Source organism: Mycteria americana, chromosome 3, assembly GCF_035582795.1.
Source record: "Mycteria americana isolate JAX WOST 10 ecotype Jacksonville Zoo and Gardens chromosome 3, USCA_MyAme_1.0, whole genome shotgun sequence".
Classification (NCBI taxonomy): domain Eukaryota; kingdom Metazoa; phylum Chordata; class Aves; order Ciconiiformes; family Ciconiidae; genus Mycteria; species Mycteria americana.
Genome location: NC_134367.1, coordinates 102,955,318 through 102,974,002, shown reverse-complemented (window position 1 = coordinate 102,974,002; position 18,685 = coordinate 102,955,318). Strand labels below are relative to the sequence as shown.

The 18,685-nt window shown below is 35.8% G+C and overlaps 1 protein-coding gene across 8 annotated transcripts in view; it reads right to left on the bottom strand.

Annotated features, from left to right (window-relative positions):
- Window positions 1-18,685, bottom strand: part of SYT14 (synaptotagmin 14) — a 104,662-nt gene that overhangs the window by 22,402 nt on the left and 63,575 nt on the right. For 4 of the 8 annotated variants that reach the window (XM_075496347.1, XM_075496343.1, XM_075496344.1 and 1 more), the window contains 3 exons: window positions 17,733-17,768; window positions 16,832-17,281; window positions 570-759 (listed from right to left, as the gene is read on the bottom strand). In XM_075496347.1, coding sequence (XP_075352462.1) covers window positions 570-759; window positions 16,832-17,281; window positions 17,733-17,768 — 676 coding nt within the window. The remainder of the gene's footprint in view (window positions 1-569; window positions 760-16,831; window positions 17,282-17,732; window positions 17,769-18,685) is intronic. The other 4 variants (XM_075496349.1, XM_075496348.1, XM_075496346.1 and 1 more) reach the window with 1 other exon arrangement.

Below are 18,685 nucleotides of genomic sequence, written 5' to 3'. Positions count from 1 at the left end.
ATGTATTTTTGAACAAATGCTTGAACACACAGTTCAAGTCCTTTCCAATGACGAACATTCCTTCTGCACAGTATACATTCCAAAGGTCTCAATTTGTTTCTCTGTTGTCTTCACTGACATTCCCAAGTAACATACATTACTACCACATATACACAGGCACATAAGCAATTAAAGACTGCAGTATCAATCCCTCTAGGAACAGGAATAAGTGTTGAAAGTGTTTATATTAATATTAGCTGGCATGTACTTTCTCTTTAAACACCAACTTTTTATTCTTGGCCTGTGATGTGAGGCATTAGTAATTTAGCAATTAATCATTATGATAAAGGTAATTTATTAGTCAGTTATCATGAAAAATTAAAACAGTCTTGTCAACTTACAATTAATATTTTGAATTTCAGATTTTTGCTATTTCCCAACTGACTAGAAATATAAAACATGAAAGAGATTAGTTGATGATTGCTCTATTTCATTTTCATTGGGTAAGACTAAATGATAGGATTGAAGTCCTTGCTACCGAGAGCCCCACCAGTACAGAAGCATTAGGATGAAAAAAGATTTTCACTCACTGGGTGGTCTGTTCGCTGCCAAGTTTTTGAAGTGGCTGCCTTTTATCACTTCTGCTGATAATCTTCCAGTTGTAGCATTATAAAGGAGGCCAATGAGGATTTCTGGAGCTGAGCCATGTACCAGAGACTGACAAGAGGAGGTACTTTCACTGCAGGACACTTCTGACATGCTCATTTGAGAGTCACAACCCTATAAAACAGATAAAAAGTTCTATGTATTTTATGCAATGATGTTACTGGGAAGTCAATTTTTAGAATAATGCACAGAAAATTAGGAAAGCAACGTACTGACAATAACAGAAGTTCCATTCAATCACCCAGTCAGAAACGTACATCCTTAATATATACTCAGTTTGCACATGTTAGAGGTAACAAAGACTAAAGCGGTCTGGAATGAAAAGAATTCGTAATTTTGTGTTTCCATTGCTTCATAATTCAGGAGAAATAATAGCAGAAGATGAAGAGCATCCTTTATGGTCCTTATTTACTTCAATTGCTAAGATAAGACCTGTAACATAATTTGTCAGCATCCTGGAGAACATTAAACCTTGGATCTTTTACTTTCCAAAACTGGAAAACACTAGTGGAACTTTGAAGATAATAAAATGCAGGAAATTCTTATTCATCCTTTGTTATTCTCTAGACTGAGAATTTATGAGTAGCAAAATAACAGAGCACATGCAAATAGAAAAATGCACTGTCTAGAATAAATTAGCTTACAAAGAATTTAATTGATCCAGGGATAAAGAATTGCAATAGAACCTTTGTCTTGGGTGGGAAAGGAAGAATTCTATCCTAAGGTTCAGCAAGTGATGCTTTAATTTCCACCCTGCAAGCTTCCAAAAAATTCAGATCTCTCATGCATTCTCACCATGTCACATCTTTGACGGGACCTTCTAATATTCATTTTTATCATTTTAACCCCTCATTACTGGCCTTAAAAAAAGAAAAAATATAGACTAATGCTAATCATACCATAGTTGTTCCTACTTTCATTTCTTGGTTTCATGCACTGGCACATAGAGTTACACCACTGAAAACAAGAAACTGGACGGAATCTAGCCAATGGCAGGGCAATTTGCTTGGTAGCTGGGAAGAGACTTTTGAATTATCAGTATATCCCTTCATGATTCTCTCAGAAAAAAACCATAAATTGGATACACAGATTTTTCAAATATGGCTTGACTCATTTGGGAATCTGGCAGCACTCTTTCAAGGAGTCATGATGATTTTGTGAAGCTGATTCTTCCAGATTCCAAATGTCTCTATCATTTCCAGCAACAGCTGACATGGGCGTGAGATCAGTCCCTAAACCTAAATAGCACAAATCCTCATCAAGATAAAAGTTAACTTTAAAAGCAAGTAACTTAATCTGACATATAAAGCCCAAATGCATTACAGAATCTCAAATTATAGAAGACATGATACCTACAAGAAGAAATTATGAACCTACAATAATATCCTTCATACTGACATTTTAACTAGTTCTTCTCAATAGAACATTTCTAAGAAGTCTGGCAGAAGTTTCAAGTAGCAATCCAGTTCCTCATTAATAAACATTCACTGTTGTTAGCAAATGTATTCTCACTACTAAAGAAGGACCTCAACAAAATTCTCTGAGTTCCATCCCCCAAGCTGCAAATTCTGGATTTCCGATCTTTGGTTATTTCTCCAAAAGCTCTTTATTCAACTCTAAGAATAAATTTCAAATGGGTTGCAAATTGTAAATTGCTGAAAATGAATTACAAGTATACATTCATTCTCTGGTTCTTGGCACTCACAAAACAGGAAACTTGATTCCTAACTTCAACAGTAAAATACAAAATGGAGAGTTTAAAAGAAAGATGACTTGATTCAGCAGTCACAGTACACACTGCAACTTGAAAGACTCAGCCTGTCACAACTGCAACTATTAGGTTTTCTGGCCTTTTAAAATTGTAACACATTATCCCTGTGCTGCTTATTTGTCTTATTATTTTGTTGGGCCAGGAATTTAACCACAGTCAACCTGATACTGTTCAAAGCTTAGGTCTCAATTTGATTGTGATCATGCTACAAGTCCACAAAAAAGATGTAACACAAAGCGGGCAGCTGGGTAACACTCCCTCACAAACCATCAAAGGGTTTTGACATCTGTACTGAGAGAAGGTGACAATAGCACGTTTTTCTAATTGTGACTTATTTGTAAAGTTTACTGAAGTTCTAATAGGGATTCAGTCTAAATCAGTTTATGACAGAGTTAAACTGATTACAGTGGGTATCAGAATAAGGTTTAGAATGCTAGAAATAGTAAATGAGTGATGACTGAGAGGGAATAAGTCCTGAAGTACTTTGAAAGGGAAGACAAGTAGCTTCTGTGTGATATAATAGAGAAGGGGGAAAACAACTGAAAAATGAAACAAGTGTGATATTACAAAGTTACATAAGGATGGGCCAGAAATATCATCCCTTTACAGCAGAATGCTCAGTGGATGCGAGAAGGACAAGACTGCATTTGTCAAGGCCAGAGAAAAGGATCTCACCAGCTCAATGGTGGGATGAGAAGACCTAGGTGATGCTTCAGATCTGTAAATGGATGGAAATGCAACTATGTGGCTGTACCTTAGAACTGTTACACAGAAAGAACTGGTAGATGTAGCCTTGATGACAATCTGGAGAGAGGGTCTAACTTAAATGTTTTGCTACAATATTTTCTAAAAGAAAATATTTTGCCTTTTGTTCTGAGACAGGTGGCAGGTCTGAAACAAACAAAAGCATGTTGTTTAATCCTTAGTGTATAATAAACTTATGGATCTCCTTCCTACAAAATGTCGTGGTGACAGAAGTTTAGAGACATTAAAATAAAGCAACTAAATTCACTGAAGAAACAATCTAAACAAGATTTTGTCTTCCATTTCACATTAAAAAAAGACCCCAACCCATTTTGTTTCATGCTGACCCAAATGTATTTTGAAAAATATTCTGCTTTTCCGTTATGAACTGGAAAATCCTAATATAAAAGGAAGTGAGACGTTAAGAAGAAAAATGAAGCAGTGAGGTGTGAAGCAGATTAGAAGACAGACTGATGTTACTGAGTAAAAACAGGGTTAAACGACATAAACCAAAGTATAATTTCTGTGTCTATGAGAAAAAGAGGAAGGTGAGGTTGTATTTTGTCAGTTTTCTTTTGAAAGAAAACAGAAAGATCCTATGGGGAAGAGAAGAAGAAACAGGAATCAGGGAAGGTGAAGAGACAGCTGAGATCAACAGGGCTCAGATCAACAACCGAAGGAAGACTTTTCATTGCAGGACAAAGTTAAAATCAGGGCTACTGAGTATTGTTAGATGTCTTCTCAAAAGTATTTTCTCCAGCACAGAGTTTATTGATCACATTGTGGAAATCCATTCATTGTTTTACGTAAGGTATTCCATGATAATCATGTCTGTTGGTAAGTAACCTGACTTTGTGTTAAGTCCTTAAGCTGCACTAGAATTAAAAGTAACAGTTTTTCAAGTCTCTGTTTAGAGGGTTTTTTTCTGTTTAAATAGTCAAAATTCAAGAAGAGTGCTAACAAACTCATCAAGAAAAAGGCAAGACAAGAAGTTACATTTTTACCTGCTCAAAATATAAGCTTCACGTGCCAAATTGTAAAATATTAACACTGAAATTGCTAACTGGTACAACATGAATATAAACTTAGCTACGACGAAGCTTTCATCTCATAACAATATCACAGTACTACCAGATGCTTTTCATCTCTGTATAGATCTGCATTCAATCTACCTGTAAATCTATTTGTAGGCCACTTTGACACCGTAGCTTCACCATGGGAAATGTAATATTTAGACCAAAAGTTACTATTTGAAATAATCTGTCTACATAAGTTTATTTTTATAACTCCTCCCTCTCTTCCTCTGTAACACTGTGTGTATTTTAATAAGCAGGGAAAAAAAGGACTAAGGTTCCATAATAGCAAAAGCCTTTCAAGGTCAGTGAAGCACCAGAATAGCCCAGTAAGAACTGTTGTAAAATATTTAAAGCAGATTTTTAAGAACTTAGATGAACTGTCAAGGTATTGATGATCTGGCCACAGTGCAAGGAGCTGTCTCTTGAGGTTGTCTCCAGAATATTAATGCTAAATCTCTAACCTATTTTTGTCAATTTAGCCATAACAAAAATATATTAACAGTAAACACAAGCAAAAAACATTAGATAAAAGTCTATTCCAAATATTTGGTTCAAAGGTCTGTCTTACTACAGTAAATTACAAATTTTCAGCTTTTCTATTTTATAACACAGAGCTTTGCACAAAGGACCTAAACTTTTCCCGTATACACTTTTCCCATGTACACCTTGTGTACAAAGTACACAAGGACAGTACTTTATTACAAAGTTAGGCAGATTTTATTTGATCAACACTTACAAGAATAGCTGATTTTCACTGGATTATAACAATAATATGAGTTATATGCTACAAAAACCTAATTACTAATTCTCCAAACTATTGTCCTTGATGACTTCTTTGCATATATTATCTAGGGAAGAAACATCACTTTTTAATAAATATATAATAAAAACATTCCCATTAAGCGGTATTTGTATTTCACATGTTCCTATTGTACAAAAGTTGGCAATCAAAAAAAAGAACACTCTTTTTTTCCTAGGGCCAATGGAAGTGAACACATACAATGCATGATGTCAGACCTGAACCCCTAAGAAGTATTTTCAATAATCTTTTCGTCTGCTCTCTGACAAATAGAGAATCCTGTATTTGCAACAGTGATAATATATGTAAAATGTATTTATTTGTCTTCCTTCACCATAACTCCATGGAAACAGGATATTTGTTACTTACATATTCATCTCCTACTGTTATTTTTCTATACCCTGAAGTTCTGCTTATAAATTCTGCTCTTACGCCAACCAGAGTTAATCACAGGGAATAAGGTGGCCATGCTCTGAGGGCAGTTAAAAGTTCATTTTCCTCGTTGCACAGGTTAAAATCATGCCTCTGTAGGCTCACGAAACAAGAACATCTGATTCTCTTGGCTTTTCAAAATATACACAGGAAAGATGAAACCTTGCTGACAATCCTTCGGCAACAAAAATCTGATTCACAGCATGTTACTTGTCAAAATGTCTCTCTCAAATTTAAAATGTTAATGTTATACCACTAATCCCTTAAAGAACTTTTTTGCACATTACTTTCTCCTACTTCTGTATCAATACAACTGAGAGGTTAGGGAAGGAAATCTGAATCCGAGAAGGCAAGAGAGGGAACTGAATCCAGGTCTCCCACATTTTAGATAAAAGTATTCATCTCTGTTAATCACCAGCCCAGTGCTAAACCCTGAAGCTACTGTTCCGCTTTGAGGCAAAAGCTTGCTGAGGTGATGAGAGCACTCAGGCACCAAACAGGCTCCAGACCAGCTCTTAGCCTGGAGCCCATCCCCTACTTCTGCTCTGAGAGCCAGAGAGGAGGAGAAAATTGAACCTAGAGGCTCCACATCCCTCATTAGTAGCTTAAGCACAAGATAGTTTATAAAAAACATGTTTCAAAGCTAAAATACTTCTGAAAAAATATCAAGATCATTCCTGGGCAAGAGAACTTAGACCACCTGAAGAACTCAGCCCTGAAAACAGAGGGATGTAAAATAATTAGGAATGTCAAAGAATGGAGCTTTATAATTTTGAATTCTGGCATTTAAATCCCACTTATGTGCTATACTGGACACTTCGATGCTTTTGCGGAGATGTTTGCCTCAATTACTCATCACTTCTGCTTCTGTTTCCCCTAACTCATGGAAGAACTGTGAGGATGTGAGGATCGATATACTTGAAAAAATGAAGTCCTCAAAAATACAATAATCCTAAAAAACCAGTTCCTTAAACTAAACAATTGATACTCTTTCTGTATACTAATACCTGCAGGAAGTATCAACTTTTTGTTTCTAAAAGTAGAACTCAAGTGTTACATGATGCTCAAAACAATATTAAATGTTTGAAATAATAAGATTATTATTATTAAGATTAATAATAAAATCTAGCAAAGATGTTGCAAAATAAGAATTAAATTAAGAAGCAAGTGCCAAAAAAGGTGTTTTGTTTTGTTTTGTTTTTAAAAAAGGTTTCTTTCTGTACAGTATACCATTGTCATTTTGAGGCTTTGGCGATTTTAAAAAATATCTGATTTTAAATAGGGTCAATCTGGATGTTCTAGCTGTTGGTTGGGTTTTTTTTGGTTGTTTGTTTGGTTGTTTTTGTTTTTTTTTTTTAAAGAAAACCAATACTTTTGGAATCGTACAAAGCTACCTATCTTCACAACACATTAGGGAAGAAATTCCAATTCCTATTGTAGCTGGCTGTCCTGTATAGTAGAATTAAGAGAACATATAGTTATCAGTATTTTGCTTTAAACTAATAACCTGAACTTGCAAACACTGAATCATATAGTTTTAGGCATCTCACAAAGATTCAAGTTTAGGAAAGCATCATTATTTATGACAGGTAATTATTTGGGTTTTTGCTTAATAGCTTCCTTGAAGCACATTCCAATTAAGTATAATGTGCATTTTTATTCATGTACTTAACACTTTACAGCATTAATATCTAAGTCAACTTAAATCACAAACATGAAAGTAAATATTCTAACAATATTTCCATTATGCAACTTGATTTTAGGAAACAAAACATTTATTTTGGGTAGAATGACATGCTTTAAAAATTACCAGGATTTGCTATTCAAAAATTCCAATTTAAAAATCTTTAGCAAATAAATACATTCAACATTGATGGTATTCACATCAAATATGGAATTGTTTTGATTATTAAATTACTGTTAATGTAGTTGAAAATCAGATTATCTGAAGTGATAAAATTCACATTTCTCATCAAAAGCTTCTGCTCTACCTTGATTTTTACTCTCAAGAGAAAAAAACTTCTAGATAGATAGAGAATTTTACAAAACACATTTTCTCACAGATGAAACACTGGAAAATGGAGATCAAATGCAAAATAATAATTCTTTCATTCACTACAGTCAAGGGACTAAAACCTTAAACATTCTATGCACAGCTTTAATTTACCATAGATACTGTAATGTACAGAGCTATAAAACCTTAGATACATGATGATACTACACAAATTTCAATTTTAAAGTAATTTAGAATTAATTAATTTTAACGAAAATGAAAACCTTTGTGGGTTTTCTAATAAGAATACAGTATTATTAAAATAAGGTTTGTTTTCAGACTTTAGATACCATAATTTAGTCATAAAATGAAAATGACAAAATAAAATGCGTATTTTCTGAATAATGGCAAACCGACGTTCCACTTTTCTGAAAGATTTTGAACAAGTTCACAGCGAGATTTCTGTGTTACTTTTCCTATTTCATCAGAACTTGCTATTAGCACTTTGTGTCTAAAAGTTTTTAAAATGATCAGCTCTGCAGAAGAAAACATTAATTCTCTAGAGAAAGGGAAACATTTTAAGTTTTCTGTAACTTCTATTTGTCTGCATTTAAATTACACGTTTGGCTTCCTTGTCACATTACGAAAGGTCACCTAGTTGTTCCATAGACTTAATGGGCCTGAAATTTGCACAGCAAACCCGAGAAGCAGTGGAGGCAATTGGAAATGAATGTTCAATGGAATTTACAGCATTTACAAAAGTGCTCTGTTTTTACATTGCAAAATTCTATCAGCTTTTTATACAGCCGTGGGCAAGGGGAAGAAAAAAGGCAAGAGGCCTTTTATTATTGAATTCTCTTCTGTTTTCTGAGATAAGACATGTAGCAGAAAGAAACATTCAAGCACTAAAAGCTGTTAGATGTTTGTGCTAGCAATTTGGTTAAGAACATCTGACACAAAATGCAGACATTTTACCTGCACTCCTGATGAAGCTATGCTAACAGCTCCTACCCAGACTGACTCACACCTCCCCCTCTCTTTACTCCCTGTCAAACTTGTAAGACCATGGAGATGTTACTGTGGGACAGCTTCCAAGACCACAGACTTCTGTAAATGACAATGCTCTGTCCAGATGGAGTTACTCTCTATGCTCATTGGGGAGATCAATGGCAAATAATTTCATTTTTCTCTTTTCTCTCTTGATTACAGTTTCAAACTGGGAAAACAGAAGAAGATTCAGTGATCAAACAGTAAGCATAATTTATGAGTAGTCCATCTGTAGACTAGTATTTGATTGCAAAAACATTCATGCAATTATTTTTCACAATGAACAAATCCACAACATTAAAGGTATGTTTATAACTCATTTGTCAGTTAAACTGTTTGTGATTAACAGTTCACCCAGCTCTAATTTAATCTGCTAGTGGTACCCCTTTTGATTTGTTCAGGTCACGTTTAATCTCATGATCTGAGGATCACCAGTTGTTTGCAGTTGGAAAGGATCTGCTTCAGTTCTTAGAGCTATCATACACACCACAAAGAAGGGCAAGAGGTGGAGATAAGCTGGATTCTCCTGGGGCCAGCTGACAGCTGATTAAGCCCAACAGAAAGACAGGAGCTGTGAAAAATGCAGCTGAAGGTCAGACAATACCAGGGCCAAGCCTGACAGGAGGCTAACACACTAAGACTAAAAGGATCCCTTGCTAAAGGCACCCTATGAACAGGAATGTTTATCTGATACCAAACACAGGCTGCTTGAATATACAAAAGGAGTGATTACCTGGAGATCCTCAAGCCTGAAATGAAGAACGCTAATGAAGAACACTTACCCTATACTGCAAAGCCCAGGAGAAGAAGAATCACCCAGTAAGTAAACCAAAAACTAAAATTAAAAATTCCACAAACATCTAAGTTATAAATTTGCAGATTAGGTAACTTCATCTGTTTGTACAACGTCTCTGATTAGGATTTCCCCCAACTGGAATAAATTGGAGGAAAACACTGCACATGCTTTTGCTGAAGGGTGCTCAAACCTGCAAACAGAACTGTTTCTGTGCTTTTCTTTTTTCTTGTTTCCTTGAAAGACAGTAACGAAAGTGAGAAGATGTTTGTGTGTACACATACATGCAAACAAGAAAGAATTCAAATTATAAGAAAATAAAATAGTTGGGAAACTCAGTATCTCTAAGGGAAACAAATTTCACTTGGATTCATAAGTTAAAGAATATATCTCCACTGATAATGTTGCTTGAGGAAGATTAAGCAGAGCATTTAGTCTTCAAAAGTGGAAACTTCATGCTAGTGACAACCTTGATAATCTTTACTTGTAACTCTCTACAATGCCACTTCTGGGACGTTTACAGTATGTTTTTATAGTATGATTAGTTTCCTTACTGCTCTTTGAAATTGCAGTCCAGATTGGGAGATCATACTTATGCCACAGAGAATGATAGTCTGAGAATCTCACAGATACCCGATGAAATTCTCATTTTTCTAGCTTTATGTATTGATGAGCTTTTTTTTTTCCCCCCACATTTTATTTTTTTAAAGATGATCAAAACTAGACATACAATTCTAGACAATATGTTTGTCACTGATGGACTGGCTTTCTGAGGAAATGAGTATTGCTCAAGAGGATTACTTTGATTTAATCTACAACAGTCATTCACAGCCTGTGATTTGACTGGAGGCATTTTAGAGACTGAAAAGCATCATCACACACTCAAAATAGTAATACCATGTCTGAAACAGTTTCCATTATTTTCTGACCCAACTATCGGAGATTGTGGGGATCAAACTGAGTAAATAACTTTTTTCAAGCAACTCATTGATTAAGGGCAAAAGATGCCAGTTTTTAATTGTTATTTTACTCAGTGCACAGATATTAAGATAGAGACACAACAAACAATCTTTATTCTGGCTATGTGAGCAACTGAGGATTTTGACAAATAGATGAAATTCTTTACATTGCTGACTTCAAAGAATTCTTCCAGTATCCTACATTCAGCATCATGGTAATAGATCTAGTTACCAACGTAGGAACTTGCCTCCTATTGGATATCAGCAACACAGTTGAAAGTTAATGTTAAATTCAAGTTCTGGTTTTGCTAATGTGTTGAAGAAAGCCCTGGTGTTATGCTGGCATTTTTTTTTAAACCTCTAAAACCTGAAGTCCAGGTGGACTTTGTTAACGCTGCCACGGCAGTGGCATGTACATTCAGAATGCTTTGACTGTCCACATTGGTCAGCATATCCCAGAAATGGTGTATAAGTACCACTTTGATAGCATTTTTATTAGCTCTATTATCCATGACTGTCAGCAATAACAGGAATCAAATTATTCTGCTTGTATCTTACAAAAAAGTCCAGCAATAAAGGCTAGAAATGTAAATTAATTGAGAAATGTGGTGGATGTACAAGATTCAACTAAGGGCTCTCAGAACCTCATAAGAAGTCAGAAACTTGTTTCCAGAGAATTTGGATTTTTCATCTGGAAAAGCTTTATACTCTTTAAATTACTAATAGAACAGGAATCACAATCCTAGCTAGCCTAGACATGGCAGAATAACACCCGTTGATTGTTGCTTTGCAGAAAGCTTCCTGAAATGATCTTGGACTTGATTTTCAATGGACAAATAGCAGCAATATGGCCCACACCTATGATGGTATAAGGCAGAGCATTCTGGTGACAAAGATCCTTCTCTTGACCACAGTGGAGATAGCAAATAACCCATGAAAGGGCTGAAGTACTGAATTTAGTTATAGAGTTTAAAGCAACTTGCAAGGGATTCATCCAAGTAATTGGATATGAATTTCTGTACAGGTTGAGGAAACATCCTAGCATTTCTGGATAGCTCGCTCGAGAGGCTTGTTCAGTCTGTGATAGAAATAACTGTATCACCCTCCACAACAGTAATCAATTATCAAAAACAAGCAGCATATGTTGAAACTGGTCAACCATTTTGCCCTGAGATGACAGAATGGCTGCAGTCACCTGAGACCAGTTGTGACTGAAAAAAAAAAAAAAAAAAAATCTTGAAAACTATCTAAAAGTGTTCTACGAAGTATCAAGGTTATTCTATATGGGACTGAAACAGCCTCACAGTCTCAATGCCTAGTCCAGTGCTTCTTGGATGAATAGTCTAATTATATGTCAAAATTTTCCATGAATTATTTACATAAGAATGTTTACATAAGAAAAAATCAGGAGCAAATAGCACTGATTTGGAAAGCCAACTAATTTTTAACTGTGACGACTTAACTTATCTAGTGGGAGGTCATTATCATCTGGTCAGATTCTATTTGAGTTCTTGAAACTTGCATCTGTCAGAACAGTGCAGACACACCATTGGCTTTAGGGCACAGCAGCCACAGTTGTCTTTGGGTTCCCCCCCGCCCCCCACCCCATATCCTGATGAAGACCTGGGCAGAGAGATCCATGGGTTAGTGCTTATCAACTCGGCTGCCAGGAGCAGTGCTCAGGGAACACCACGCAAAGGCACACAATTTGAGGCAGCCATGACACTGAGAAGACAACGGCTGCTGCTTGCTGATACTGCCCTGAAACCCTGCACGACCAGCCAAATGCAGGGAGTCCACTTCATTTGCCAAGTACTGTCAAATTCTCCTGCAGCCTCAGTAACACGATCACCATTTTCCAATCATCTAATAATTTTCTTCAAAGAAATCGCAAGAGTCATCTTTCTTATTATGTCAAAGGACTAATTCTGATCTTCCACGTTTTACACCACTAAAATGAATTCAGCAAGCTATTCCCGAGACAAGAATGTGCTCAGTGTTTAAAGATAATTGCCCCTTACTTTGATGGACATAATTTTTACCATTTAACTGAAAGCATTTATGCACCATCACATAGGAACTGATTCTTTGAGGTAGAATTCTAGTTAAATAAAATACTATGAGCAAAATCTTTTGAGTCTTCCCCCCCCCCCCCCCCCCGACAAGTCTTAGTCATTTTTTTGTTATCTGTTTTAAAGTATCATACTGGTAGCTACTATTTAGTAAAAGATATGTTTATACATATGAATTTTAGTATTTAGCCTTCCAAATATGATCCTGAATAGACCATGCCATAAGAACACAGTAGTAAAGTCACCAATAGGCCCAAGATACTGGGGTTTGCCCAAAACTTGACAGCTCGACTCTATAACGGCCAAGAATTCACAAGAAAGAAATACCACTCTGAAAGCTTTTTTTCTGAGTTGATAAACCAATAAACACCGTTAGAAAGAATACTGAAGATATGCCACACAAAGGGCAACATGGAACAAATGCCTTAAGCACAATGCATAAACCAACCTATACTAGACAATTAACCATCGTCTTTAAAGTGGAGAGACCATGCACGTGCGTGTGCAAGAGTGAGCATTTTTATACACTGCATGCATAAATGCCTTCACTCAAAAAAATTATAACTAAAATAATTATCGGACACTCTGGATATTTATAGTAAACATACACAAAATAATCCTTTAAGCACGTATGAATGTCTACACCATCCATTCTTTATTATATGGATCACATCTGGGAGCTCAATATGTTAGAAATGGAGAATGTGACAGAAAGAAAGAAAAATAACTTTCATTCTCCACAGCAAACATCTTGTTATTGACAATACATAATGAACAATTACTAGATTTGCTTAGCAGGAAGAGGTGTGTTTCGGTCGTCGAAACTGTACTTCCAAAATCAATCAAAAAATCTAAACCATGATTGTTTGTTGTTATTCTACACCAAAAAGCAAGCTATGGGGTGGTGAACAGGATTACACTTGGTTTTTTGATCTTTTCCAAACAGATTTCACTCAATAAACTGCTTATATGTTTTTATAATCACATCATACTGGAGGCTGTTGTTCAATGTCAGGAAAATTCCTTTGCTCAAGAAGAACGAAGAGCAACTAAAAACAGGTCCATGGGGATTTCTTGAAGAAAAATAAACAACATCACAATGGATTCTAAACTCCAAGGCGGGTGAACAAAAATTTGTCTCCCATTGTAGACTAAAAGGAAAATTTCTCTAAAAGGATCAAAAAAGGTCTTCCTAAGCAAACTATACTCAGACAAAACCACAATGTACAGCCCTGCTATTAACTTTTGATGCAATGGCCACTTTCTATCAAATCCGAAAGGGACAGCCTCAGATCACAGTGACAACCGCACTCTGGCTAGTCCATATTGGTTCTGTTGCTTCTTCCTCACTCAAACATACACTGAACTTGGAAGGAAGGGTGTGATAAATAAGGGGGCTGAGGATACTACGTGAGGAGGAATTCCCTGTTACGTGGGAGAACTGCAGCAACACAGGACTGTTAAAGACAAACGGCAATAGGACTGTGGATAATAGCTGCTAATGAAGGTGTTACATGCAATGTAGGAAGGTGAAGAGCAGGGTGAAATCTTGGGTGAGGAAGATAATTTGTGAATATATTTCTAGATTTGAAGCCATGTGTAGCTTTGAAACCTATTTAAGGAACATACTAGCATCATGTACTCACTACAACACGTACTTATCCACATTTTAGGAATAACCAGAGAGTTGCAGGCCCGCTCATGTGAGCATGCCATTATGTTTTAAAGGCACTGAACTTGCTGGTCTACCTTTAACCAGATTCCCTTGTGAATAGCTTTAAGGTATACCTGAAAAAACACTAAACTTCACAGGATATGAACTGTTCTTATACAATCAGAAGGCAGATGATTAGCTAATAAAATACATAAATATAATATCAGGCACAGACAGAAGCAAATAAAATATGTTTCTACAGAAGAGATTAGCATAGATGTTTCAATGGATTAGGAAGTTTCAGTGACTGAAGGTATATTTAATATATAAAATCCATATAATGAGAAGCAGTGGAAAAAACCAGGGCAACTGTCATGTGTCCAAGAAATATCTTCTAAAAAAGCTGTCAAATACAAACACTTCACATCAACAAAACACTCTGCAACTGAACAAGGCAAATTTAATTCAGAATTTACAATGTACCTCATCATGGATTTTATTACAAAAACCCCTGAACAGCTGGATCTCTCCAAATTGAAACAACATTTACCTTCTCCTGTTAAATAACTCCTGCCTGGCATTTATGATTAGTTGGACATAAAGATTGTTGTTGGTTTATTCTAACAGAAGGACAGTTGAGAAGGAATACGACCAACGCACATAAATAGACCCAGAGGCAAAGACCTGAGAAGGGTAAAACCTAATTAAGCTCAAGGACCATGCTGGCATAAGAACAAATGGTTATAAATTGGTCATGAAGAAATTCAGGTTGGAAATGAAACAACCTGATGTTTTCAGATGAAAATTCACAAATTTGTGATCAGGATGACCTGGGTGTCTGTAATGACAAGGGCTTGAACTCAAGTGACCCAGGATGCCATCCTCTTCCAGTCATACATCCTAAAAACACAATAAATCTTAACATTCTTGCAAAATAACTATATGTTAAATCCTGTAACAGATCTAGTCACTGAAAAAATATGATATTGGTTATAAATAATAATAGAAAAATACCTATAAACTCAGATGTGAATGAATTTCCAGAGGTTTAAAAACTGATTTGCATAGACCCAAAAAACCATGGATCCTCATTCAAGCTATCAAGACTATGAAGGTTCCTTTCCAGCAACAGGTAGGGCTAAGATAAATCTGCCTAAACCCCATTACAGCAACAAACTTTGGAAGATACTTTCACTGCCTACCAATATTCCTTATTCTTGTTCCTTATCCCCCCAAAATAAGGAGGAGAAGAAAATGCAGATATGGCATTTTCATCACAGAAAATAAATAACAATCTTACCTTTGATGCCTTCTGGAATTTGTTTTTACTCTCCCTGCCACAAAAGCTCAAGAAAATACTACAGAAGAATAACCAATGCACATATGGGATATACCAATCAATCAAAAGCCTGGCCCATTCATTGGCCTTTTTCACTGACTTTGGTAAATTTTATACCAGAACCTATTGAAAACACACACAAATTTAGCAAGTACACTTACAATATTCAATGTTTTGTTTCATGGGGTGCTTTTTTCCTAGCTGTGAAATGAGCAAACTTTGCATTAGGAAAGTTTACACTAGGTAAGTGAACCGCTTCATCCTTGGAATAAGGAATCATAAAAAAGCTGTCCTATTGTCAGTTGATCCTCCATCTGATCCAAGTTTTAGTCTCAGCTTTTACTAATTCTAATTAATATATTCTTAGTCATTAAATACAATGGCATTTTATTTTGAGTGTCTTTTGTAATACTCATGTTCAACAGAAATGCCATTTCAATTGATCCAAACTTTTTTTGAAAATGCAGAACAAATTCACTGCATTGTTTCACCTGAAAAAATCTTTTCCTTTTTTTCCCTTCTCATCCTCTTTTTCTTTTATTGACAGTTAAAAAAAACCCACAAAGCACATACAATGTCCAAACAAGGATGCCCTTGCTAAATCACCTTCTCTTTCCCCGCAAAGTCCATTATTTGGCACATAAGCAGCTCTTAAGCAATGAACATTAAAGCAATCCTAGTCTAGGAAGCCCTGACCACAACATCACAAACATTCTCCTTCTAGACAAAAGCATACTTAAATACTTACAAAAAAGAAAAAGGAGATACTGATCACTGCCCATATAGTGGTCTCCTGTGTTTTTTGATAGTGATACCTAAGTTTACCCTTAATTACTGTTGCGTTGCTTTATTAAAAATACTAAAGTTAAATTATTTTGGGGGACAAAAAATTTTGTTCATCAGATAGGTAAGGGGTTTTTTTCAGCAAACAAACATCCTTCTCAGTTTGAACTACTTTTCACACTATTTTTTACTTCAGACTGAACCAGATATCAATTATTTACAAGGTTCTACACTGAAGTTATTAAAAATGGCTTTGTGCTCTCAAAATTCCTCTTTCCTATCTTTCTTTCTTGAAAGGAAAATACCTATTGCAACCAAGATTTAATTGCAACAGATGGAGGGCACTCGCTACTATAGCTTTTTTTTTCCCTCCCCTTTTTTTTTTTAAATTGAAATGCTGTGGGTAGCAGAGTAAAGATTATACTACTAAATACATATATATGTATTTGCATGTATACATATATACATATATTCACCACTATATCCCTATTTATAGACTGGAAATTTCTAAGTAATTAAAAGGAAAAATATGGGCAGCTTTTGCAGGTGGAAAGTGAATGCACTTACAGAAGCTCTAAGGAAATTATTGTTGTGCTAATACGGTGCTATGACTGTTGAAAAAAATCGAGTGGATGTGATGACTCTATAAATATACACACTATTCTTACAAAATTCAGGACACTGTATATCACTGCATTCTTATTCTGCCTCATTTAATACTCACAGACAGACTGTAAGAAGGTTCCAGTATCACTGGCACTGACATCTTCCCTTGAAGATTCAATTTTGTTAAGTAAAAAATCTTTTCTCCCACAATCCTCTCTTTTTTCATGCGACGTACGCTGTACAGTCTAAAGCGAACTGCATAATTCCCAATCATCTCAGACTCAACGTGATTAAATTTGAATGTCTCTGTGAAGACAGGGCACGGTCCCCGCTGGATGCTGGTTTTTGCTCTCTGCTTCTTTATAGGGAGAAGAACTAGGTGTACTTGCCACGAGCTTCCACCTGTCCTGCTGTATGTGGGAATGTCTGTGACAGCTGTCACTGTCACCAAAAGCTTCTGTTCCTGTGAGTCATAGTCAAAAGTCACATCCAGTGTGCCATATTTAGCTACTGGCTCAGGATCAAAAGGTTTAGGAAGCTGTGAAGATGATCCTCGAGCTGACATATCCTGAAGAAGAAGAAGGAAAAAAAGCTTTTTATTTATTTATTTATTGTATTCCATTATTAAATCTAGCATGGAAATATATGGCTTTCTCTACGCAATATGAAGTGACTATGATCTTTTTGTTCATTTCATAAACAAGGTAATTAAACACTGAAAGCCTGAGGAGATGGCTGACAAGCAGCCAAGAAGAAATCAAAAGACACTACCTGGCCAATACTGCCAAAAGCCAGGATCCAATCAGACAGAGCTCAGATTAAATTAGGCTGTATTTATGATCTCTTCTTCCATACCCCATGTTAAAATCCATAGACATTCGTTACGAGATAGAACTACCTTATTTCTGTGCGAGTATACACACATTTTTCACTTAATATATTGCAGTCCTTTAAGAGCTGGCTAGTGACTGAGAGCACTGTGAGACTCCAGCAAAGAATACAGGAATTGCAACACCTACTTGCACATGCAGCTCTTCTTGCAGTCCACAAGGGTTCTATAAATATGACAAAAATTATCATGGCTTATTAATGTAATTTTACTAGAACTGTGTAAGATGCATCTGTTTTGAACACACTTTCTGAACTTTCTGTAAACAACATGAGTCCTAAAACCATATTTTAAACTTAATTTTAAAATCGTTCATTGTCAATTCAAGTCTTGAACAAAATATTGATCCCCTATATTGTTACAACAGCTAGTTTGATAGTGATACTGGAACACAAAATATTTACAAGTACAGGTTAACCTACTGTTCATATACTAAGTTATTCCAAGTAGGTAAACCAAATGTATTTCCTGTGTATTTTCATATTATCAAAGATACGCTTGTTCATGTAAATGAATAGATGCCACAATAAAGCCTTTTGGATTAAAAAATGTTCTTATTTTAAACTGGTTGCTACATAGCTATGGGAATTCATTCCTCTGAAAGCTTCATTCTTCAAGTTGTTGAGCGGCTATAAAAAAAGTTGGCAGTATTCTCACTTCTTATTGGGTATGCTTACATTAATGACTGGTGTGACACAAAGTGGGAAGAACTAGGATTAGATTTGCTGCAATCTGTTAGGGTTCGAGGACCATATGTACACACTATATCTTTACCAGCAATGAAGTTCATACAGATTGTGGTCCTAGCTGATCATTAGGTATGCGTAGACAGCTAGCTACTGGGGAACCCTGCATTCACATAGCAGGTGGCACTTCCAGATGCTGCACCAACACCCCAGGTATGCAACATCAACTTACCAAGAGGTCTACTAAGACAGAAACAGCTGTTGGCACATCAGGAGTGCTCCCTAATATGCACTTCAAAACTTCAGGTAGAGAAAAAAAAGACAGATTTGTACCAAAAAGAGCCTCTTCTGCACATGACATCACTAATGTAGACTTATCCATAAATGTCAGTGCAGT